This window comes from Sceloporus occidentalis, unplaced genomic scaffold (assembly GCF_023333645.1).
Source record: "Sceloporus occidentalis isolate IW3139 unplaced genomic scaffold, rSceOcc1.0.p SCAF_7, whole genome shotgun sequence".
In the NCBI taxonomy this organism is placed as follows: domain Eukaryota; kingdom Metazoa; phylum Chordata; class Lepidosauria; order Squamata; family Phrynosomatidae; genus Sceloporus; species Sceloporus occidentalis.
The window spans coordinates 45287370-45314013 of record NW_028316987.1 but is presented as its reverse complement, the minus strand read 5'-3'; the positions used below and the strand labels follow the sequence as shown (position 1 = coordinate 45314013).

The 26644-nt window shown below is 40.5% G+C and overlaps 1 protein-coding gene across 3 annotated transcripts in view; it reads right to left on the bottom strand.

Annotated features, from left to right (window-relative positions):
• The window catches only part of LOC149309669 (copine-4), a 216566-nt gene that overhangs the window by 86225 nt on the left and 103697 nt on the right, over nucleotides 1–26644 (bottom strand). For all 3 annotated transcript variants that reach the window (XM_089532811.1, XM_089532813.1, XM_089532812.1), the window contains exon 3: nucleotides 5512–5691. In XM_089532811.1, the coding sequence (XP_089388937.1) occupies nucleotides 5512–5691 (180 nt within the window). The remainder of the gene's footprint in view (nucleotides 1–5511; nucleotides 5692–26644) is intronic.

Sequence of the window (26644 nt, the reverse complement as noted above, 5' to 3'; positions counted from 1 at the left end):
CACAACAGCTATATTTTTTAAACCAAAGTAAGTGGGATTATTTTGATGATTTTATTCTTCCTTCCATCTGAAGGAATCCCACTCTGTATGCAGTTAGTGTAAAGAGCCAGCATGGTGTAGTGGTGTGAATGATGGACTAGGACAGTGGTTCTCAAACTGTGGGAAGGCACCCCCAAGGAGGATGCCTGAATTGCTCAAGGGGGGCACAAGACTTGGGGGCCCTGATCCCTCCACTTCCCAAACTTTTTTTTATCCTGGAAGGGAAGAAAAAGGCAAAGGAGTTGTTTAGCACCTCTGCTTGAGGGAGGAGGAGAGCTATTTCCTCATAAAATGTTAAAATATGAATATACATAAATATGTGGATGAAAATATGCACATTAAACAAACAAAATGTTTGTATTCATATACAGTGCATCCGCGCCATGCATGGGCACGTTATATGCGGCTTTCAGCTTACACTGAAGCTGTGCATCAATAAAGTGAATGGTGTGTGTGCCTGTGGTGCCCACACTCTCCTGTGCTGCGAGCATAAGTCTCATTGTATTAAATGTGGCTCGGGCATACACAATTTTCACCTTATGCAGGGAGTCCAGAATGGATCCACCATGTAAGGTAAGGTCCCACTGTATTATATCAAGCGGGGGGGGGGGGGGGGCATCTGCATGTAGCTGTAAAGGGGTCATAAGGGTAAAAAGTTTGAGAACCACTGTACTAGGACACTGGGAGATCAGCTCAAATCCCTGCTCAGCTATGGAAATCCCATGGGTGACCTTGGGGAAGGAACATTCTCTCAGCATCAGAAGACGGCAAAGGCAAACTCCCTTTGAAGAAATCTTACCAGGAAGCCCCTATGATAGGTTTGTTTTGGGGTAGCTGAATAACTCCGAGGAACACAGAAATAATGTTGTGCATGTTTTTGCATAGCTAACACTTTTCACACAGAAATACTGCTTTTGCAATTTCCCAGCCAAAAGCTGTCAAACAAATGAGAAGTAAAATAGATCCATTTGGCTGTTAAATGCCTTCAAGAGTAATTAATAATTAGGCAATGCAGGGCATCATTCATATAATTGAGAGGAAATCAATTTTTACTGGCATTAAACTGCCCTTTGAATATGCATGCTAAGTCACCTTTTGGAAAGTGCCATCAATTATAAATCATGTTTATTGCTTATTTATAGGTGTAAAAATCCCCTACAAAGGAAGATCACAACGACTGCTGGCTTCCAAGCAAGCAAATTGCAACCAAGCAGAACAGAGACATATTAGAATCAACCAATATATCAAATATACAGCAAGCCCTCAAATATCAGCAGTTCAGAGGTCAGGCATCATGGTGGAACTCTGACACAGCTGAATGGGCAGATTTTTTTGTTAAAAGCCACCTAAAATTTTTTATACTGCTGCCTACAATATGCAGGAGAAAACTGTTTTTCAGTGGCTCAGACTGCATCTGTCATTTTGATTAGAAGATAGTGCTCAGGCTTTGTTCTAGTGATCGTAACTAAGATGAGGTGGGAAGTGTTTGTACACAGGTACTCTTTAATGCACACAAATCTGTGAAGCTAACCAGGCACAGATGGATTCTTATGATCAGTCAAGATGTCAGAAGCTGTTAGGTTCTATGGGCAAGCACACCATGTACTGAGCTAACAGAACTACAGCTCAGAGCATCCTCATAACATCGAAGAAATCTCAGGCTGGCCCTATCCAAGCAGACTAGATGTTGAACTCTCTTGGGCTGGAAGAGGTGTAAACTGTTCAACAGAAATTGGTTTTTCAGTTCAGATATATTTTTTGACCCTCTGACTCTGTACCTCAGTTCCCAGCTAGGGATGTAAATCTTTGCTTGTTCTGTTTTTGCATGGAAGAATGAATAATTTCAAATGTTTTCACCCCAGTAGGCAAGACTACAAGAATTTAACCATATTTTAATGATTTTTTTTCAGATTTGAGAGGTTTTTTTGTGGGTTATCTTTTGCCCCCAAACTTTTTTTTCCTCACCAAAACCAAAGCATCGTGTGCACTCAGGTCAGTAACGGAAAATGTGCTGGAGGTCCCAAATGCACGTTATGCAAGGACCTCACAACGGGCCTTCTCCATCTTGGCCCCAAGAATATGGAACAATCTCCCTGATGGGCTCCGCTCCACCACTTTTTTGGATCTTTTTAAGAAGAATCTTAAGACCTTCTTCTTTTCCCAAGCTTTCCCCCCATGACTGTTGATCATATGGTTTTTGCCCTCCACCTGCCACGACTCTTGTAATGTTTTTGGATTCCCCCACTCAGCTGGCTGAGTATTGTTCTTTTTAACCCTGTGTATTGGTTTTATGGATTGTAATGTAGTTTACTGATATTCTGTATGCCGCTTTGATCACATTGGAAAAGCAGGGTAAAAATAAACTTTTTATTATTATTATTATTATTAAAATACACTGTTTACTGTGAAAAAATGTTTTCTCTGCAACAAACCCAAGTTTTCTGCAGGAATCAATTATTTATAAAAGAGTCTCAGAGTGCAAAAAGCAAAAATAGAAAAATAGCCCACCCTCTTAGTAATTGATCTTTTTCTCAGTGGGATGTTCTCAGTGTATTGAGATGTTTCTTTTCAAGGGAAAGAAATCAGGATGTTTGCTTTTGTCCTTAATCTCAATTTAGTTCTGCTGGCTGCTTATCAATTATGCCTGATACAATTATCAAGGAATCAAGCAGAATTATCTTCTTCTTCCTCTTCCTCTACCACCTCCTCCTCTTTTCATATGTTACGAAAGAAGAGTATAGACCAGGAGGAAATAGCCAACGTTTCTTTCATAGCTGGATAGCAATAATAGATTACATACTTTTCTACCAGAATATTACAATGCTTCTGAGTTACAGAAAACTAGTTATGAGATTATAATATCGTAAAACTTCTCCAACCTTGGGTTCCCAGATGTTGTTGGACTCTTAATCAGTGGCCACCCTGATTGGTGATGATGAATACTTTAATCTAGCAACATCTGCATTCCAGTAAAAATCTAGTTCCAAGATGGAGAAATGCTGCCTTGAAAGTTCTACATTCAGGTTAGGATGTCATGCCAATCCGATGTACCAGGTCCTTCAACTCACCTTTCTCCCTGCCACATATATTTCATTTCCAGAAACCAAGGCTGGATGTGTAGTCCCCAGTTTCCTACATACTATGTCAGATGGTTGCTGAGTAAGTTCCTGTCAATGTGTTAAAGAGGTCCCGCAGGAATTCCAGCCACTGCTATGCAGGTTGGCAGGTGTTAGTGCAGTTTACAATGAGCTGTCTCAAGAGGTGGGTGTGTAACCAGTGTTTGACAATAATGCACAAAATGGCCTGTGAAGATGTCTCTGAAAACATCAGGGAGGGACCTGATAGACCTTGAGCTCCGTGTGACTTTCAGACACAAGGGCATATAAAAGAACAAAAATAATGAATTAGGTGTTTCCTAACTCACAGGGGGATACATAACTCATTCACACCTAACACACAGGCATCAAATGGCATTTGCAATAGATGCCTCAGAGTGGAAAAGGACTCAAAAAGTAGCTGGCATCATACCTAGCATCTCTTTTTAAAATAAAAAATAATTAAAAATAAACAATACAACACTGAACTTTACCCCCCCCCCCCCCAGAACCAGCTCAGCCATACATAGCACTATGATCTTTGTTTTTTGGGGGGAGGGTCATCTTTAGGTTAAGGTATCTTTTTATAAATTACCCCAAATGACTGGAGAGGATAATACATATATTATACACCATAAGGAAAACCAGATATTATTTGTGCTTGATAATTGCTAATTTCTTCCCTTAACTGTCAGCTTATCAGAAGCCCATAAGGTTGTATGATATGGTTACAACAGTTTTCACTCAGACCTACTTGGGAAACTTTGGGAATTCCATGTAGGAGAAAGATAGCGTATAAACAAACAAGCAAATTTAGAAGTGCTCACTCTGATCTTTGGCATTCAAGTGCTGTCTATCTTCTGATTCTTCCTCTCTCAGTTTTATGTTACTATTCCATGATTTCTTACTGTTTTGTCTCTTTGTCCCAACTTTGGTAGTGTGGCATTGGATTGGATCTAGTTGGGAGGACACAGGCCCTCTATGCCCATTATCGCCTCTTTTGAAGGCCCCGTAAAGGACCACGGGAAGCAGGCTACCAGGTTCCAGCTCAGCATGATGTATATTTGAGTGGACCTATTCCCACATGACAAGGAAATCGTACAATGCCTTCCTGTAAAATATTAGTAGTTTTAGATTTCCTGATGGACGGAGGCTAGCAAAAAACAGAACAAAAACAAGAACAAAAACAAAACTCAGCAAAGGGTGCATCTACACTGTAAAAATAATGTAGTTTGACACCGCTTCAAGTGCTGTAGCTCTATCCTATGGAATCCTGGAATTTGTAGTTTTACAAGGTCTTTAGCTTTCGCTGCCAAAGAGTGCTGGTGCTTCATAGAACTACAAACCCCTGAATTCTGTAGGATGGAACCATGGCAGTTAAAATGGTGTCAAACTGCATTATTTCTACAGTGCAGATACACCCAAAGGTAGGATTAATTTTGCCCACATTTAAGTGCTTTTAACCAGGTTCATCCTTGGTAGGTCCAATTTTCCATTTGGCTTCTTTTGAACTTAATATAGTTCTCCAATATTTTGGACCATTTATGGTTAAACTCATACCACTTTTGCTTTGAAAACTGTACACAAGAAGGCCTTAGAAGATCAGCTTAAAACTAATATAGAGAGAGGGGGGAGGGAGCTTTTAAAATTATGAAGGAAATGAAATCCTTGGAGGTTAATAAAATAATTTTGCATCTCCTTATATTTCATGATTCAAGGTCCATGGCACAGAATGATTGGTTACAGACACTGATCTTTGAACTAATGTACTTATAAGCACCATGGCACTGAATTTATCATTGGAATAATAACATTAAACAACATTTTACAATGTGGTTTTAAATACTGCTTATTTTTTTTTAAAAGTGGGCAATACACCCTGAAAGAGAACTATTACATACACAGTATTATCTTGGTTGGGGCTCCTTATATTTAGTTTCAATCCTCTCTACTCAAGGAAACCTTTTAAAAACAACAACAACAACAAAACTGCAGAACACATGAGTCCCTACCCAATTGAGAATCACATCATATCTTTAGAACCATGGTACCACATAACTTGTCAGAGTGGGCTAAGTAATGTAAGTGAGGGCAAATGAAGCATTTCCCCTCAAAGAGGACCAAACTAGATCAGGAAATCCATAAAGTGCTCTCGCTCTTGCTCTCTTTCTCTGCATTTTGCTTTACAGTAGGTGTAGGAGTGTTGTTACTGTGGCCACCACACAGCTGGTCATTCCAAAAATAAATCCTTCATATTCCAATCTTCATCTTTTACAGATATCAAATGGAGTTTGCAGGAGATTTTCTGCGTAGTCATGGATTTACCAAATGCAGAAAGAAAAAAAGAGAAAAAAACCAAGAAGGTCATAATCCCCACCTGTCCAAGAGTGCATTCCATGCCACCAAGGAAATCTGCATCTTTCAGCCCATTGTGATTGCTGCTGATATCATGGACTTCGAACCGTAGCCTCTGGACTTCTTCGAAATAAAAGTCCACTGTGAAAAGCTTGGAGAAGATAGGATTTATGCAAGTCCGAATCACTTCTGTTCTGTCAACCTGTAAATTAAGAGGGAATTGATGTCAGTACCTTTCTGGATTTTATAATACTGGCACAAAATGGAGTAAGGGCAGGAAATAATTATTTTTAACATACAAAATATTTTCCTGAAAAATAATAAAAAATGACCAGAATAAATGAAAAAATGGCTTATGGCTCATTTTTGTGAGACTGTATGTAGGTATCTATTTAGCTATCCAGCTATGTTGTCCCTCACTGAAAATGGTTTTGAAAGTTGCTAAACATTTCTATTTTTCTAGGGATACAGGCCACTTCTTCCCACAGAAGAAGTGAAAAAATGAAAACACAGCAGGTATGCAAAGAGAATTCTTTCATATATAGACAGTAAGTGAAGTGATTATATTAAATATACTATCTCAGCATTTGGAATGCATTGATTGATGCCAGACTAAATACTTCTTAACACTTCCTTAACTGTGAACTTTCACATGGTAATGTGAACAGCCTCCATGTGGCTGTAAATCCAGGAAAAGTTAGTCATAACTAAAGCACATTAAAAGTGATGGCATGGGACTTAATTCCTAGGCTTGATGTCACCTGATGTGGGTGCTGAGGGGCAGTGGTAGTGGCCTGCCCTGCCCTCCCTGCTGCCCGCAAAGATTGGCCATGAGCCAACCAAGGCACTAAGAAAGGTGGGGGGAATAGGTGAGTGCATGCACTCCCCCTCCTCCCTCTTGCCTTGACTAGCTCATGCAAACTGGCCAAGGCACTGGAGAAGGCAGTGAGGCAGGCAATTGTGATCATGCGCACACTCTCCCCTCCTTCCCCATGCCTTGACTAGCTCATGCAACCTGGTCAAGGGATGGCACTAGAAAAGGTGAGGAGGCAGGCACAAGCACTTACCCCTCCTTCTCTGCTGTCTTGTCTCCTTCGGCCAAGAGAGCCAGGGCAGCAGAGAAGGGGCAGGTGCCAGCAGCAACACTGTACCGCCCCCCCCCCCCAGTGGGACGAGGGCCCAACTGGGTGTCACTCCTCCTCTCAGGTGTCACCTGGTACAATCTGCACCTCCTGCACACCCCTAGCGATGGCTCAGACTGGAATCAGATATAATCAGTAGCACAGTGGTAAATTCTAAAGTGCAGGCACCCACTATGGCAGTTTCCATAGACAGTCCAAAAATGCAGGCAACAATCCAGTTCTAGCAGTTTACCAGAAAGCAGGCCTTTTACAAATCTAATGGGTCTTATTTATGCATTCAAGACCAAGTCACCCACACATATTTTGTATTAAAACAGTGCTAACTAACAACAAAGTATTTCTCCTGAGAGAATCTATTTTCTCCTGCAGCTACTGTAAGCATTCCAGCTAAGCTCAGAGGGAAAACTTCACACTTGTGACCCCTGGATATGGGATATGATATAGAACATGGACCTACCACCCAAAATGGCCATCTCATCTTGAGCTCCCCTTCTTCTCTCCTTTCTCCAATACCTGGGAGCATCCCACAGGGTGGTGCCATAAGCAATCCAGTGCATGATGTGAATTTGTACCTATTGCTATGGGCTACACGTTACAGAAGAAAAAAGAGGGAATCCAACATGGAATTGCTTTTGGCTCTGTGTTCTTAACTGATGCCTAAATATTGCCCTCATCGTGACTGCCTTTTACCAGATTATACCCTCAAGAAAGGAAGATCACAGAGCCCAAAGGTATCCTGTGGTTGTCATTCAGTGATTCATATCTCTTCAGCCTGCAAATGCAGATATATTAAATTATAACATCTTTCCATGGCCTGGGGCCTCTTAAAAAGCACTCTTCAGCTTCAGACATAAAGACAAGGACAGAAGCTCCCTGTAATTTTTGACTGAAGAATGGAGGAATAAGATCTTAAAAGGGAGGAAGGGGAATTCCTATTAATGACCTCTATCATTTGATCAAGCACAATCCTGTGCATGTTTAAAGAAAAATAAATCTTGTATTCAAAGAGGCTTACCGTACTCTCATGTATTTGAGTTTGTTAGGGTTGAAGCCTGAACCTGTCCCACCTAAAAGAATGTTTTACTCTGTTTGAGCATATAATCATTTCACATCAGTTACAAATACTGATTAAATCCAGGCTGTCCAAGAAAAAAAACAAAACTCTTTTGTGGCTGAGAAGAGCTGTGTTATTCTGAGGGCAAGTGGAATAATCAAGATGAAATTTTCCAAGCAGCAATAATTTATATAAGATTCCAATACCAGCACAAAGCAGTTTCTACTTCATTTGGTAGCTTATGCGTAAGTTTTTATTAACTGTTTTTCCACATCATTTCATGTCCATGCCACAAATAAAAAGTGATCAAAAAGGTCACATTTTGTTATAATTACTGCTCATACAATATCAGTTGTCTGAAAATACAATTGGCCCTCATCTTTAGTGGGGGATAGGGGCACAAGATCTCTGTGAAAATGAAAAAAATGTGAATATGGGACACTATTTTTCTACTTGAGCGAACAGTTCTTTAGGCATTTCTAGGTCCTCCAGAATGAATCTATGGACAACTTCTGCCAGACTTATTATTTTGGTTGTGTATAGGGCAACAGCAAAGGTGACAGCGAATACAGTAATCCATGAATAATCAAATCCACAAATGCTTAACCTGCAAACCTGTGATGAGCAGCTAATGTGGAATCAACCCTTTCTCAGCAAGGTGTTGAAACAATAACAGATGTGACTGAGGTGAGGCTCAGTGGGAAGAAAAAGCAGAGACCTCAGGTATATATTCTTTTTATATTTTCTTAAAAAAGCATCACATCTTACCTAACAACAATATATACCAATATCTATGGACTTTATCACAACAGGCTGCTAAGATGCCACAACTCTATTAGGGAAAGAAACACAAACATACTGGTTTGGAGACAATCATTTTCGCACAACTCTTCCAAAATGTCATGGTGCTGTTTTAATCTTGGGCTCTGTATTCTGATTGCTGGCCTTCATAAACCCAACTTCCTGCCCTTTCCAGCATGCTTTTCAGTCTGTATTTTAGTTTATTTTTTTAATTTTCTGTTATGCAGTCATAGCAATTAAGTAAAAAAGAAAAGAAATTTTAAAAATAAAAATAAAAATCAGCCTGCTTGGGAACGGCAAGAGGGAGGAGGGAAAGGAATGCAATCATGTCCACTCATACCATGTGACTACTTGCATATCAAAATGCAGCAGGAGGAACTTATCACTCCTGAATCAACAGTGGAAAAGCAGTGCAATTGGGAGGCACTGATGGATTTTTCCCCATCTATGAAAAGGTGTGCTCCAGGAATACATGGAAGACAAAACAGCTACAGGACAGACATGGCATCATCTGATAAAGTATGGCAACAGATGGTACTATCCTGCTGTAATTCTGCTTTGGCAGCCTCATGTGATCAAGTCCGATTTCCATCCATAATCCTTCTGCAAGATCATTTCCTCTTGTCCACTTGTTGTTATCAGACAGATCCAGCAACAAGAAACTGCATTTGACTTGGCCTGATTTTGTTCCAGGTAAACAATTAAGAAATCACCGGGCTGGCACAAGGAATCCCATTCAAAATATCTGTAGATGCTTACAAGTTAAACCACACTGACATTTACACCCTTATCACTTTACAAAAGTAAGCTAAGATGCAGTGATACAGAAGTGGCTCTGTCCTCAAATCATTTCCATGGTATTATTCCAAAGGGAAACAGCCATAAAAGCATACTTTTTGTCACACTGGAAAAATCCATTTGGCAAAAGGCATGCTTTTACAATTGTCTCCCTCTGGAGGGAGAACGAAAGTGCTACGATGCAGGCAGTTCAGCAGAAAGCTGCTTCCATCTCTCTGCATCTCATCTAAGGGCTAAAACAGACAGCCCTGAAGTGGTGGCTTCACCCTACCCCTTTGAATGCTGGATCGGGGGCGCAGCAACTGAATGCTGTGGCCCTGATCCGGCTATTCACCAGCTCAAAAAGAGACTAAAAATACACCAGCTTTCCTGGCAGTTTGGGGCCATGCATATGCATGATGCACACCCCCAAGCCGGCAGGAAACCTCCATGAAGCCGTTTACACTGTGTTTACATGGTAGCAGCTTTTCAGCTCTCTGGCGGCACAGCGTTTAGATGCTGCATGCCGCAGGAGTACTGAAAAGCCATGGCAGTGGCGGAAAGGGCGACCCTTTTCTGGTGCAAAAAGGAGTGGCTTTTTGCCACTTCTTTTTGTGCTGGAAAAAAGCTGGATCGAAACTGCAGTGTGAGGTTGCCACAGCCCCAATCTGGTGCTCAAAGGGGCAGTGTCATGCAGCCCCTTTGGGCTAGTCTGCTTTGGCCCTTTGAGCCTGCAAAAGGGTGCCCTTTCTGGCGCTGGTGTGGCTTTTCTGCACTCTTGCAGCATGCAGTGTATGAATGCTGCACCGCTGGAGTGCTGCAATGCTGCCTGCTGTGTGGTTGGGTAGGTGGTGTGACACTGGTTTGGGGACATCATCAGGACATGCATTGTCCAAATGCCAAGCTCCCACGTTGCCCCCAGGCTGGCATATTGTGCCAGTCTGTTTTGCCCTTTACTTTTGTAATGCGATAAGACTCCCATTCTTTTATTTTCAGGCTGCCATATCTCTACTGTGATTGATGTTAATTGCCATCAGGTTGCCATCAATCCATGATGATCCTATGAATAAGAGACCTCATTCAGGACTTGAAAATTCAGGGGTGTGGTTTTCTTGATTGAGTCTATCCACCTGTAATGCAGTCTTTATTTTTTTCTACTGCCTTCTACCTTACTGAGAGAGCACTGGAATAAGACTTGGGAGACCAGGGTTTGACTCCCTGCTTAGCCATGGAAACCCATTGGGTGATCTTGGGCAAGTCACACTCTCTCAGCCTCAGAAGAATGCAAAAACAACTTCTGGTTTGAACAAATCTTGCTAAGAAAAGCCTGTGATAGATTCACCTTTGGGTCATCATAAATCAGGAAAGATTTGAAGGCACACAAGAACAATTACCTTCTCAAGCATTATTGTCTTTTCTAGTGAGTCATGTCTTCTTGTGATATGTCCAAAGTACTGGCAATCTCGGTTTAGTCATCTTGGCTTCTCTGGAGAGTTCAGGCGTGATTTGCTCCTTGACCTACTTATTTTTCTTTTTAGCAGTCCAGAGTATTCAAAGAACATTCCTCCAGCACCGTATTTCAAATAAGTTGTTTTTTCCCCCATCAGTTTTTTTCACAGTCCAGCTTTCACAACCATACATAGACATTGGAAATATGATGGCATGGGTAATCTTGACCACACTTTACCATATCTCTGTGCAGTTAAATATATATTTGGTCTTATAAAAGAAGGGATTGAGATAGTTTTAAATAGCTTCTCCCAATGAGGTATTCTCCAAATGAAGTGGACGACATTCCCTATTTCCTTCTTCAACACGGTAGGCAAAATCTCGTATATAGAAAATTTTCTGTTTGTTGTTGTTGTTGTTGTAGACTTATGACTTATTTCTGACTTATGGCAACCCTAAGGTGAACTTATTCTGGGGTTTTCTTGACAGAATTTGTTCAGTGGGCATTTGCTCTTGCCTTCTTCCGAGGCTGAGAGAGTTTAGTTTACCCAGTAGGTTGCCATGGCTGACTACGGATTTGAACCTTGGTTCTCCAATGTCCTAGTACAACATTCAAACTACTACACCATGCTGGCTTTCATATAGCAAATAAATCTGCACATTTTAAAGAATTCTCTCTCCCTACCCCCACCCTCTCTCTCTTATACAGTATACACACACTCCAGTTTGCCAGATCATTTTTTCCTGCTAAAAAAAGCCTTACATTTCTTTGAACTGCCATTTGAACATAATCATTAGGTATTCTCAGGAGCACATCTTTTCAAGTATATTCAAATGTGCTGCTTCAGAGAGGTCCAGAATTCCAGAGGCTGAAACTGTTTCTGCAAGAAGTGTGACTCTCCATTAAAATGCGAGATGAAACGAGGACAAAAATTTGAGGTTATGCAGTCGAACAGAAGAAGGACAGGTATGAAAAATGATACATGAAAAAAATGACTTGAACATTGCACTCTCCCTCCTCCCCTTCTTTCAATTAATGGAGTTCTTTTCTTTCAGAGTTGATAATACTCCCATATCCTTCACAAAACAATCATTTCTAGGAACTCACTAGAGCACTTATCAGCACTGAGGATTACTTCCATTTTCTGTAAAGACAGTTGAGGATTGAGCCTGGCTCCTGATAACTGGGTTGGGAAGAATATGCTGTCCTTATACGACATAGTACAGTACACACTCTTTTATTTTAACTTCCGTTTGAATGTTGGTGGGTAGTAATTGACAAGCATGCTATAAATAGTGTGGAGACCTTGATGGACTTCTTAAGGCACAAACTGAACTGTTCTAAAAGTAAATTCATTTAATTAAGTTATAACTAAATTGCCATTAGGATTATTTTGTTTTGATTCTATGGCGCGTTACAGACCACCCCTTTGAGGCGGCCTGTAGGCGCTGCTTTCCCCGCTGTATCAGGGCCTCAGAGGCCAGACTGGCAGCCTCCGAGGCCCCGATCCTCCGCTTTGCAGGCTGCGGGGAAGTAGCAAAAGGCCGCTTTCCCGCAGCCTGGAAAGGGGTGTCCTTGGGGCTTCAAGCCCCAAGGACACCCCAACGGCAGCGGGGACTCCCAGAAAGGGGCCGCTCGGCCCCTTTCTGATTTGCGTCGCTGGTGCAGCCTTCACACGGCTGCACCAGCGACGCAAACCAGGAAGGAGCTCTGTTTCGGAGCTCCTTCCTGCTCCGCCGAAAGGGCGCATTAAGCACCCTCGCGCAGAGCGATGGCGTCATGTCCGCACGCCTCATTTGGAGGCGGCACGTTCGTGATGCCATCATGGCGGCGGCCGTGTGGAACGGCTGCTGTCATTTTGTGGGCACGGAGCGCGTGTTAGGGTTAGGGGGATGCGGAAGCACCACCCCTTCCTAACCCTAGTACGCGCTCTGCGCATACTTTAATGGCAGTCTGTAATCCGCCATTGTTATTTAGATTGTAAGCTCCCTTGAATACATTGTTAGCAAAGTATAGGGAATATATATTAAAAACAAATCAATATTCATTGGTGCATATGAATGGAATGAGGACAAAGGATCCAAAATTTTAGGAGTTAATCAATTAAAACACCACCAGCACCAGCACCACCATCAATGGACCCAGTTCTTGAAATAATATTATCCTCCACATATTCCATTCCATTCCATTCCTTCAAAGAACTCACAAATTTAAGAAGTGCCATTATTATTAGAAATGGAAGGTGATGTTGACTCTAAGATGAATCTGGATGTATTAGAAATGAATAAGTATTTTATCTGATTCTTTTTTTTGTAAGCACCTTCCAAAATATACAAATTATAAATTCATTTCCATTAATGAATTTCATGGAAAAGCTGAGATTTTAAAAATCCAAATAAGAGAGAAAGCAAAACCGACAGATTCACCAATCCATAATACGACTACTCCATTTATACACAGCCATCTAGGAGGTGGTAACCCAATCACAGCGGGTAGCATCCATGGTTGAGGAGAAGTGACTTTATCCTGGGTTTTAGTCCAGCTGTAATGGTGATATCCAAGATGCTCAGCCCTATCCCCAAACTGTTTCCATCTTTAAAGTTCACATTACAACCAAGAGTGGATTCACCATCCCTCTGACATGGGAATTACCAATCACTGCCACTTGAGGGTATCTCACAGCAAAGACAGGGTGCAAGCAAAGGACAGCCTCAGCTAATGTTTACATTTTTACCATGTTATTTATCTCTTTCCGTCTTTTTTTTTTTCAATCTTGAAAGTTATTCTATGAGAAAATATTGCAAGATATGCACCTCCCAAGCCAGGAAGATCAATGAGAGCCTACACAGCCACCATATTTAAACCACCACGTGAGTAGCTCCTAATGTTACATACACTATTCAGCTTTTCCTCCAGGCATCAGTACTTATGTCTTGAAAATCTGCTCAGAGGAGATGTTCACAAGCACAGTTGTATACACAGAGGCTTCCCCATAAGACAAAGCTCTGTGCTATCAATATTTCTGCTCATATAGAAACTTCCCAAATAAAGCTGTTACTTACCTGCAGACATGATTTCCATAAAAATAAGAGCTCACGGCCATTCATACTGTCTGTACAGCTGTCCAGGGAAGAATACCTAGGGCAGAACTCCTCAGTTGTTTGTTGTTGTTGTTGTTGTGTCTTCAAGTAACTTCCAACTTATGGCAACCCTAAGGCAACCCTTTCATGGGATTTTCTTGGCAAGATTTGTTCAGAGGAGGTTTTCCCTTGCCTTCTCCTGAAGCTGAGAGCATGTAACTTACCCAAGTTCACCCAGTAGGTTTTATGGCTGGGAATCAAACCCAGGTCTTGCTTGCATATAAATGCTCATAATAAACTCTGGACTAGGTTAATATAAACAACAGGTCCCTAGACAGATCCTGCAATATGATGTTGATCTCACTTAAAATGTCATGGCCCTCCATTCTATAGAATCCTAGGACTTGTAGTTTAGTGATGGGTACTTCTGGCTATCTCTGCTAGAGGACTCTTCAAATTCTGTAGTTCAGGGGAATGAAACACACAAGTCCAAATTGTTCATTAAACTACAAATCCCAGGAACCCCTAAAATGGAGCCATGACAGTGGAAGTGTATCAAGCTACTTGATTGTGAAGTGTGTATATATCCAGTGTAGAAGTGTGGAATGCTCCTGTTTACTGTTCTTCCACTCAGGCCATCATACTATCCTCCACATATTCCATTCCATTCCACTCCTTCAAAGAACATCACAAATTCCATGGCTACTGCAAATTGCTTGGTTATCATGGTCTATAAGACTTATGGTGTTCCAAATTTTTTAACTTGGGGTCCTTCAAGACTGCTATTATCTCTGTCTTTTGCATAGTGTTTTTTGCTTTTGGTAGAACATAGGCAATGGAGAGAGTGATTGCTCTCATTTACATAGGCACTGTGACATGTAAGGTACTAATGTAAATAATGGTGAAGAAAGGACATGGCTGCTTAATTGAGGAGCCAGCTACGACAAGTGATGACACTAGAGGTGATGATGATGATGATGATGATGATGATGATGATGATGATATAACAATTATTACTATTGTTACCATTACTATTATTAGTTTAAATGTGTTTTAAACTGCTCTTTAACTACATGGCATGGTATTAAGGCAGACAGATGACAGTCAAAATTAAGCAGACTGTTCTATTTTCTAGACTCTGTTTTATCCTGGTAATCAAGACAACATCAGTTTGAGAATGCCCATTTTGACAAATGATTTCAGCTTTATTTGTCTGTAGATTACAGCATTTACAATCAAGTTGATGGAAAGAGGCAATTCAAAGAATCCAAACAGTAGCTGGTAAATTATAAGTGTCTACTGTGTATTACAATGGGTGTTTTGTTACTGAGTTTACAGAATTCCACATTTCACTTATGCACTGTAATGATGCAGTTCTGTAGTCCTTGGAGTACTTTAGGATTTCTCAGTTTGCCTTTCTGAAGGTGGAGATACCTGCTTTTGAGCAGGGAGACCTGACCTTATAAGCCTCCTTTGAGAGGAGATGTAGGATTCATAGACAGTGCTATTTTTGCACAGGAACATCAGAGCGGAGCAGAAGGAGTGAGGAGAGGCTCATGGTTCACTAGAACATACCATTCAGCATTTAACAGATAAAAACCAGGACTTGTGCGGCTGAGCCACATCAGAGTGTGATCCCAAAAATGTGGCCAGGATGCAAGATGGTAAACGTTACTAATGAGGAACAGCACAAAAACTAATGTTTTAATAAGGAAAATCCTGGTATTTATATGCTGAGTTTTGGAAAGGCAAAACTCTGGCCTTTCCTCTCCTCCCCAGTTCCTTATATTGTGTTAACTGAGTGCAAACTATTTTCCCTGTTAGAATCCAGTTCCTGGCAAATGAAGGAAGCCAAGGACAAAGGAGGAAAGTGGAAGGAAGAGCGAAAAACAGGAGAATTAGCCTGGATTGTCTCTGATAAACTAGGACCATTTGAATCCAAAGCCCATCCATTCACAGATGTGTGTGTGTGTGTGTGTGTGTGTGTGTGTGTGTGAGAGAGAGAGAGAGAGAGAGAGAGAGAGAGAGAATCTGTGTGAGAAAGAGAGAGAGAACTGGAGTTCTTGAACTGGCATAGTTTATTTCTCTTCCAATGGAAACAATAGGAGGAAAGCTGTTTAAAAAAAAGGTTTCTGTTGTTTTTAAAGCTCCTGAAACAGGAAAGAGTAAAGGTCCCACCATGACTTTCCACTTGCTGGTGTGAATCCAGCAGGGCATAGAAAAAAAGCAGTTCTTCCTCTTCAGATTCTCTTGCCTTCTACCACATAGGACTGTTCTGCTTGATAGCATCTTTACCATTATGTACCATTATGTATCTAGGCAGTTAGGTGGAAAGTCATCCCTAGTTTCACAACAAAAAGCAAAACAGTATCAAATTGAAATGAAAAGAATTCATTCTCCTTAGGAGAATCAGCAGAGAATTCTAGTTGATAACATGTCTCTCTCAGATTTGGACAATAATCTATAAATAATAATAAAAATAAAAATAAAAATTTTATTTATATACCGCCCTTCCATAAGATCAGGGCAGTTTACAGCAGATAAAATACACAATATTCATTAAAACCATACAAAGTTACTTAAATCATACTATAAAGACAAAAACAAAAAAGAACAAAAACAAAAACAAAAACCAAAATCTAGTGCTCTGTATTTTCAAATAATATTTCATTTCAAATATAAATGCTTAGGTAAGACTTCCTGAAGATCCTTTTACTTTATCACTGACAGCTTGCAGTCAAATGTCCAAGAAATAAGGTTGGACAGGCCTTCTCTGCTTTCAGAGACCATCTCTTAGGCCTGACCATGACACTCTGACAGAATGAATTAAGAAGGGGCATGCAAATTCAGCTAATTCATGTCAAGTTCTTTAAAATGTATGCAAGTTATATGGATCCTCCATATTGTCCTCTACTTTCAAGGACTATTCTGTTCTGAAAAGAAAGGTTTTTAACAAATTTCTGACTGTAGATGTAAATTAAACAAGAGACAGAGGGTATACTTTTCCCTCCACATGAAAGTATTAAAATGGGTTATGCATAAAACTTGATATCCACCCTTGAGAATTCACGAGGAACTTAAATTTCTAAAATAATTATCATTCTACAATTACCAAAAAAAAAAAAAAAAAAAAAAAACTCAAAAAGAATAAAATAAGAAGGAGAAGGAAGAGAAACAGAAACCCCAAATTATAAATACCTAAATAAATAAAAATAAAATAAATAAATAATAACACAAAAGACTGCAGCAACAGATGAAAAAAATTGGAATCATCTGCGATTACCAAGGAAATGCAGATTAGACTTTCAAAGACCAATTTGTCAATAATCTTTAGTCTCACACACAAAATACAAAAGGGGAGGAGAAGAAGAAAGAAAGACACCAAGACATTTTGAAAGTAGCTGAAAAAGTGGGTTGGCAGAGGATTAATCAGGGCTATACAAACAAAATTGGGACAGTTGAAGAGTATGTCTGTCTATTGCCATTCTTGTCTTTATATTGTTTTACCAGGGTTGGCATCATGAGCCTTTTATAAGATCCCCTAGTTATTTCTGTGGACTACCCAAGGGTTCACATTGTTGCTATTCCCATGATTGAATTGGCTTCCACAGTATCAGCATCAGAAAATGCTGCTTTTGTTTGAAATTTTCTGCTATTCTGCAGAAATTTGGCAGTGCAGCACCAAACTCTTTACAAGCAAGCATTTTCACTTTAAAACAAGGTGCACAAGAAGCCCAAGGAAATACACTCATCCCTCCCTGTTCACGGACTTTCCATTCACAGTTTTGAGTTTCCGTGGATGGGCAACGAAGGAGGGACAATATGGCGCACATGGGAGTGTGCCATCATTATAGTCAATGGGGCTTGACTATCTGCTTTTTTTCTCATTCGTGGGAGGGTCCGGAACGGCTCCCTCATGAACGGGGAAGGACGACCGTACATGCCTTGTTTTGAAGTTCATTACTGCTCCCGGAAAAGTTCAAGACACTCTCACTGACTTCACAATCTGGGATGTATTTTCCAGCAGAGTTTGTTTTAAATTCACCACTAGACCAGCAGAAAATATGCTTATCAGTATTTTTAAGTCATTTATGCTACCCTGTAGTCACTCGTTACAAATCAGACTAAGACTAAGGCAAAGACTAAGGGGGTATGATATAGGAGGGGGTATGTTTAGTTAATAAGGGAGTGTATGGAATATTTGCAAGAAACAGGGGGAAATGTGAGAAGTAACACATAAAAGTAAACAGAGCGGGAAGTGAAGGCAAAAGAAGATAAAGAAGATCTTGTATTTCTATGTTTGGCTTGTTTCTTTTTTGGCTTGTGTTGATATAGATATTGATGAAATATTTAATAAAGATATTTATTGTAACAAATCAGACTTTTTTTTGCAATTCTTTCTCTCTTTCTTTCTTTCTTTCTTTCTTTCAATCAATGCTTGTACAAGTTATTCTTTTGGATAACAACTTCCAGAATTCTCCAGCCACCACGGCTGCTGGTTTACTTTACAAATGAAACATAATGGGGGTTATTTTACATTTGTTTTTGTTTTTTCTGTATCTTACCTGTAACTGTAACTGTTTTAGTTATTTTATAGTTACACAGACTGTTTGCCTAATTATGTAGGGTTGGTTTTGAACCACAGGTAAGTATCTTGAAGCATTAGTATTGTTATTTTTCAAAAAAGCATATATTTTTGTTACCTTTGAACCTTCAGAAAGTAAACAGTTTTAAAACTATAAATATAATAATAATTTATGGATTGGGATTCTAGCCAATTGATTACTTTTTAAAAAATTTCTGGGCTCTGGTTGGGCCTAAGCCAGCGACTGCAACAATACTGTCTGATGGTAGAAAGCTTTCGTTTACATTAATATTATTATGAAGATTTTAATCTTCTATTTAGACAGTGTGGGATTAGATGTGGGGGAACCTCATTACATTGTTCCTTTAATTAGTAGTTTAATGAATTGACTAAAAATAGCAATCCAGCAAGGTCATTAAAGTTCTCCCAATGCACACACTAAGGTAACCAAAGCATTACTAATATTAATTCTCGGTGATAGGTTTATGAATCACGTCAATTGATACAGATCCAGCGTGGCTGTCAGTTTAAGAAATCTATCTGCTAATGACATGCTCTTAATGAAAGATTTATTAATTCACTTTCAACGGTATAATTCAACTGGCAAATCAATTATGTCACTGAGGCATTAAAATGATAAGGGAGCATTAGAATGCGTCCTTATGTAACATGTGATGCAATGGACCATGCCTCCTTTCAACTTTGTTTCTGGTAAAGGAAAGCACTGAGATGAAGCCCACAGTTCAGTAGGAAGGGGTTCCCATGAGATTGCATTCCAAAATGATTCTCCCCTTTCAGCTCCACATTTTAATTAGGTATCTTAGGTCTTGCCCTCAGCTTGAAAATCTCTGACACTATTGCCGTCTTTATCATTTCTCTTGGCTCCAGCACTGTAGGGGATCATGAATCTGTGATGTCAACCCAGCGTAACTACCACCACTAGACATGCAGGGAGCATGCTTGACAGCCTGAGCTGACTAAGGCTTGTGTGTGTGTGTGTGTGGTGTGTGATATGTGCCTTCATGTCACTTGTCATCTTATTGGTGACCCCATGAATTTGATATTCTTAGGCAAGGAATACTCAGAAATGGCTTTGCCACTTTCTTCCTCTGAAATATAGCCTACAACACTTGGTATTCTTTGGTGGTCTCCCAACCAGGTACTAACCAGGACTGACTCTGTTTAGCTTCCGAAATCAGACAGGATCTGATGCCTTTAGGGTATTTAGGAGAGGCAGTAGTGGCCTGAACATTGGACTGTGACTCTGGTGATCATTGTTCGATTCCCTGTTTGAGCATAAAAACCATTGGGTGATATTGGGCAAGTCATGACAGTGGAACAAACTCCCTCAGAGTGTAGTGGAGTCTCCTTCCTTAGAGGCCTTTAAACAGAGGCTGGATGGCTATCTGTCGGGGATGCTTTGATTGTGATTTCCTGCATGGCAGAGGGTTGAGCTAGTTGGCCCTTGTGGTCTCTCCCAACTCTTTGATTCTATTATTCTATGACAACCCCCCTTTGAAGAAACTTGCCAAGAAAATCCTCTGATAGGTTCACCTTAGAGCTGCCATAACTAAAAAAAAAAAAAAAAAATGACTTGGAGGCACACAATAACTACAACATCTTATATACTATGCCCCTTCCTAAACTATCCAAATGTACTTGGGCTTCCTAATTTTTAAAAAATGAATGATTAGCAAATACAAGTAGATATAATTGTTCAAAAAGAAAACATGATAAAAATCAAAATGTCTTCTATTTCTGTCATCTCAGACAGCTTCATCATATGACATTGCTACACATCATGTGTTTGAAATGACCATTTTCTTTTCAATGTACTATTAAAAATATTTCATGCTTTGCATAAGATAGACATTAAGTGCACATACAAACAATGGTATTCAATGGACACACACAGAGGAATGTAGTAGTGGGGTGTGAGGCATTCATCTCATAAAAATTCTGTCCCCTCCATGAATTTTTTCTTCATTCTCCAATTTCTAGCACTGCAGCAACTTTGTATTGAGAAATGCAGTGGGCCCTTGGTATCTTCTGGGTTTTGGTTTTAGGACCCCCCCCCCCCCCATGAGTATCAGAAAACATGGATACTCAGGGCCCATTAAATACAGGGGCCTAGTTAAATGGTGTTTGTTATAAAAATGGCAAAATCAAGGTTTGCTTTTTGAGATGTATTTGTTGTTGAATATTTTCAGTTTGTGGATAGTTGAATCCATGGATAAAGAATCAGTAAATACAGAGAGCCAGCTGTACAGTTTAGGCATTCAGAGAAAAGTGGCAGGTAAGAATAGAAAGGGAATTAATACACAGAAATTTTTAACATTTCACTCTGGAATCACAGAAATTTAATTTGGTGATTTAAGGCCGAAACAGACAGGTCAAAATAAAGCTTCTTGCCTTTAGGCATGCATCCTAAGAGGCTGTAAGGGACTGGAGCATAGCTTTGGCACAGCTTTGGGGCTCTTAAGATGCATGTGTCATTTAAACAGCATACTTCCAAAGTGGCTGGAAACAGCTTTATTTTGGCCTGTCTGTTCAGGCCCTTAGGTGAAGTTACAAAGCAAAATTAAAGCAGTTTAACACCACTTTAACTATTATTATGCAACCCTGGAATTTCCTTTATGGCCCCCAACACTAATTTCTCTTTTAAAGAAAAACTTCAAATGACCACTCGATCCTCCAGAGGCACAGGATTCCATCCTGTGGAAACCTGGGGTTTGTAGTTTGGTTAAGTATTCATCCTGGTCTGTCAGAGAGATCTGCTGCCTGATCAAGTTACAAATCCCAGGATTCCACAGGACACAGTCATGGCAATTATACTGCTGTCAAACTGCTTTTTTTCTGTGGTGTGGCTACACTCCGACAGAAAATTTCATGGGGGGGGAGTGTTCTTTTGGGAGGGAATGTTTTCTTTCCCCCTTCCCTAGCTATAGCCCTGAACACACATATATACCTTTTCTTCCTTTCATATAATATCAAATATAGCTTAACATTTGTGTTGTATTCCATTTGTTATTACTTTTCAGAAAAGGAGGTTGGCAAGAGTATCAATTCAAAGGAAATACAAGGCATCAGACTTTCCAAATTTACTTGAGTGAATGACAGTTCAAACTGGACTTCCTAAAACTAGTAGGCACCATGGAGACCTTTCAGCTCAATACAATCTAGTGATATTTTCAGGAACAGAGTTAAAAGGGCTTATCCTTGAAGAGAAAACTTCTTAATAGCTCAGGTCAAACACTCAGCTTTCAATATCTTGAGAAGTGGAAGCTGCCTTCAGAAAACCAATCCATCAAAGGAAGAACAGCAAAAGCCAAATACGCAGGCAATTCTGCATACGAGAATAGTGAGGATTTTTGGAAAATATGGCCTCAGTTTTTAACATCTACTTAAAAACATCTAATTTTGAATAATAGTTTTCAGTCACTGAAAATATGTCATTAACTGTGTGATTCTGTACATGTTTACTCAGAAGTCAGTCCTCTTGAGAAACTGTCCCCCAGTACTTTTTAACATTAGGGTGCAAATTGTGTAGCATTCCAAATGTCGTTAGACCGTGACTCCCAGCCAGTCCAGCCATCATAGCCAGTCACGAGAAATGCTATATGCAGTATATCATCAACGTGTAGAGGGGCAGTATAATCGCTGTACACTTTTAGCAGATCTTTGATACAGTGCGCCTGCACCATACGCAGGCACCTTTTACGTGGCTTTCAGCTTACACCGAAAGCCGCGCAATGGACATTGTAATAGCGCATGCACCCATGGTGCACACACTGCGTCGCACATCATGCACAAGCCCATTATTTTCAATGGGGCTCGAGCATACGTACTATTTGCCTTATGCGGAGGGGTCCGGAACAGATCCCCGCACAAGGCAAGAGCGCACTGTATCACACATTTCTAACATGGCTGTACCAAAAGCTGGTATAATGTACATCAGACATGGGCTAATCAGCCATATGCAGCCCTGGAGCTTCCTTTATGACCCCCAACACTAATTTCTATTTTTAAGAAAAACTTCAAATGACCGCTCAATCCTCCAGAGGCACAGGAAGAAATATGGCATATTTTCACTCTTTCCATTGTGTTTTAGGCCCAGGACTGCTTTTGTTGAAACCAAAAGAAACTTACACTCACTTCCAGGTTGGGGAGGGGGGGACATGCTGGGGGGAAGCATAGCAAAATTGCCCCCTAAATTCTGCAGTGTATGAGAGGGCATTCAAAGCAATTTTATTGGAAGGTGTAATCAGGGAGCATGAGTGTGTGGCCCTCCAAGATCCATCAGACAGTATGTGTAGCTTCCAAACCTCTGGAAGGTACCCCTTTCAGACATACAGTCCAAGAATATAATGCTAGAAGCCAGCAAGAACTTGTCCTTAACATGAACAGCCATATCTCAGACATAGCTCATGTCTTCCACACAGAGAGGTCTGTAAGGCATAAGCTTATTCAACCCAGAGAAATGTCAGCAGGGCTCAGTAGCATTGCTGATAGAGGAAATGTGTGGCTTCGGCCTTGGAGCTCCCCAATTCTACCTTAGTGGCAGGAAGACAGACTGTAGCTCACCACCTTGGCCCAGTCAGGTAATGCAGGACACACAGAAAACTGGTCACTTTTATGCAACAAGGATTTGGGGCTTGGGGTTCTAGTCCAACTGATCTATTAATTGGTACAGTAATGCAATTTTCTGCCTTGCTCTACTCAAAACCTGACCTAGATGTATGCTTGCTGCCTTCATGAGTTGACTGCTTGCCTTCCATGGAATGTGCTCCCTTCCTCTGGCCCTTTCAGTTGCAATCTCTGAGCCATGTCTGCTCTGCACAGCACTAGTTGTCTCTGGTCCCTCCATCTGACAAAATTAAAAAGTACAGATCCCAGTATCTTCTAAGGTAGCAGGACCAGTTGGACGGCCACTGTTAGCCAATGCAGATTAGATTTAACCTGGCTCACCCTCCACATGTGCTGGATTACAGTACCTATCACTTATAGTATCAGGTAGCACATCATGATGGCAAGAATTATGAGTAATATAGTCGAATAAACCCAAATTGTGCTGAGTTGGGGAAGGATGACTCACAGCAATAGACCAGTGTATGGATCGATTAAATGATCTAATTCTCTGTAAGACAGCACTCTCCATGGTACTGCAGTGGTCAAATGCCAGTACTAAAGCCATAGCACTGTGAGTTTGATCCTGAGGGCTTAAGGGTTGACTCAGTCTTCCATCCTTTTGTAGGTCAGTAAAATGAGTACCCAATTTGTTGGGGTCAATTGGCTGATATGTTGTTAAGTGCTTAGAGAATACTTAGTTCAGTATGAAGTGGTATAGAAATGTAAATGCTATTGCTATCCCCCCCCCCCCCCACAGCTATTTCAGATGCAGCTTCAGCAAAACCACACAGGTGCACACAGAGACACATACAATAAAAATAAAACAAAAACAAAAAGCACTCAGGCACAAAGCAACCAATACATCCAATCTCCCTGAAGTTAGATTTTTAACTCCTATGTTTGTATTCGAGCAGGATTACCAGATGTCAGGGCCTACCAGCTCCTTTCCCGAGGACTGAGGGTGAAAAAAGTAATATCAGGTAAGAGTGTCATCTTGAAAAATTTGAAAAAAAGTTGTTGTTTTTTGGCTTACTGTATTCTGTTGGCTTCCAATGCTGAAGACTGATTCAGGGCAGCTGATATAGATTCTTTAGTGGCAGTCACCTGCCCACTTTCTCCTCTCCTCCCCACTCCAGACTTTCCTGTATTACTGTTAACCTTCTCAGACCTTTTCCCACCTTCTGCACCTTAAGTACAATTTCCTTTCTTGATTTGAACTGTATGTGAGTTATACTGAACCACTGATAATGCAAATTTTAAAAAAGAAAAATAGACAGGAGTGTCCTTCTTCTTCAGTTCTATGTAAGCACGTGATTCTGTCTTCCTTTTGTTCTTGATTTCACTTCTCTCTTTTTCTCTTTCTTTCTTGCTCTCTTTATCTCCCCCCCTCCCCACAAGCCCTGGATAAGCATCTCCTTCTAAAGTTGCCATGTCAGGAGCATCCTAGGCCCTAAAATTTCAGGACCAAATCCTGACACCAAGGGGAGGTGACTGGTGAGGTCACAGGGGCAGAGCCTGTGAGGTAGTTAAACATGATACATTAAGCATGAACATTCAGATAAATACCACAAGCCTAACAAATGAGACAAAGGCAGGGGGAGCAGAAGTAGAGGTGACCACAGTACCTACTCTAAGGCAGTCTGGAATAACAAGGATAATGTTGTTTTCAGGACAGTGTTCTTGCTCAAAGACTCCTCTACGTGCCTTTATATCCAGAGAAGAAGGGCCAGGCTCTGAGATCTGTGAACCCTATCTCCTTCCCTTCTGCCGCTAGTCCTATATTTCCTCCCCACCACAGTCTCCTGCCTATACTCATTTTGACTTCATTCTCCAGTCCCTCTGTTTCTTGTCTTTATTCTCCTTCATGCACAAATATATCAAACCCCTTCCTTTTAATTTATATCTCATCTATTCTCTCCATCTCTATTCCTGCACCCACAGCTCCTAGTGGGGTCTCTGTGACAGTCCAAAGACAGTCCCTAGGTTTCAGTTTTTGGTCCTGAAATCAGAGGGCCTGGAATTTTCCTGACCAGGCAACCCTATACTAGTAAAATACATATGGCACACTCCTATATTTGTGGATATTTTGTTGTAGTAGAGAAGGTTTTTATAAAATCTTGTAAGTGCTAAAAATAAATAAAAAATCAGCAGGAAAATGAAAACACTATACCTAACTTTCAGTTTAAGATTGAGTGCTTGATCCAACACATGAAATAATGCTCATAAGAATGAACTGGGCAACTGTGTAGTAAAAGCAATAGCTGGAAGCAGAGAGACCCAGATCTAGGTTCAGGGCCAGCTACCATTGGGCAAATCAAAGCAGGCACCTCAAGCAGGAGATTTTGGATATCATCAAAGGTTAGTTCCTTTTACTGCCTCCTTATTTCATTTTTATTCTCAAGGATGGTGAGAGGTGCTTTTGAGGTTTTCTGTCTTGTGAATCAAAATAATTACCAGTAGGTTCACTTGGGGAATTCTGCAACTTGACTTGGATGGTGGCAGTAGAGGCTGGTAGCTTCCACATGTTGATGGGACAGTGCAGACTTTTAAAGGAGATACTCAAAGTTCTGAAATCCATATCCAAAATAGATTCAGCATCTTGGATGGCTGCTTTAAAATCTTAACCCACCGTGGATTTGCCATCCTACTGACATGGAATCCACCAGCTGCCACTGATAGGAGGTGTCACTTCTTGTTTTGCCTTGAGCAAAACAATACAGTTGGTCAGCCCACTACCAGGAAATGTGGTTAATGGTTTCACAGTGTGACATTACCTGAAATAAGGAGAATAGCCAAATGTTTTGGCCTGACTGGAAGAGAACAAAGGCTCTAGAAGCCTGATAAAAGTGGGTAGAACCTCCTCAGATAGAATCTGTGTGGCACATTGTTCAATTCAGTGTCTTATTGCCAGTCATCCTGAATACAACCCCAGGGAATGACAGAATAACTAACACAGACAAAATTGTGCTATCTAGTTTCAAACAGAGAGAAGCCTAATACAGGAGATTCCATCAGAGATATCACACTGCTAATGCAGACTGGGGAAAAAATACAATACCGAAAAAAAATGGACTTCAAACAATCCTTTTTATCCACTCCAAATCCAATCACTTTACACTTGTTATTAATAACAGAAAACCATTACTTCCCATAGCTTTGTTCTATTATTTTCTTCATAAGATTGTCTTCTTCCCTCATAAGAAGAAATCAGATAAGGCAGCTGAGAAGATTAGGTGAAATATACTTATCCACACAAAAGTGAAAAACTAAGATGAACAAAAATAAAAGTAATTCAACCATTAATCCTTTGTTACTTTTTGTCAGCTAACATTTTTAAGAATAGGCATCAGGAAAGATGTATCATCATATCTTTGATAATATGGGAGAAACAATTCAGATTTGAGGCTGGAGCTGATATGCCCTGAGGCAGAATCAAAGATGTGATCAAATTCAGAGCCATTATCAGGAAATAAAAGAGAAAATTATTTTGGGGGGAAGATATACAATGGCCTAAGCCCCTAGATTAACCCCATATCCACCACAATCTGTTTACATGATGTATAGCCTGATTCACAGTGAATCAGCTCCTTCTGACCCTGAATCCACTTTTAAAAACCTTGAGCCTTATCACATGAGG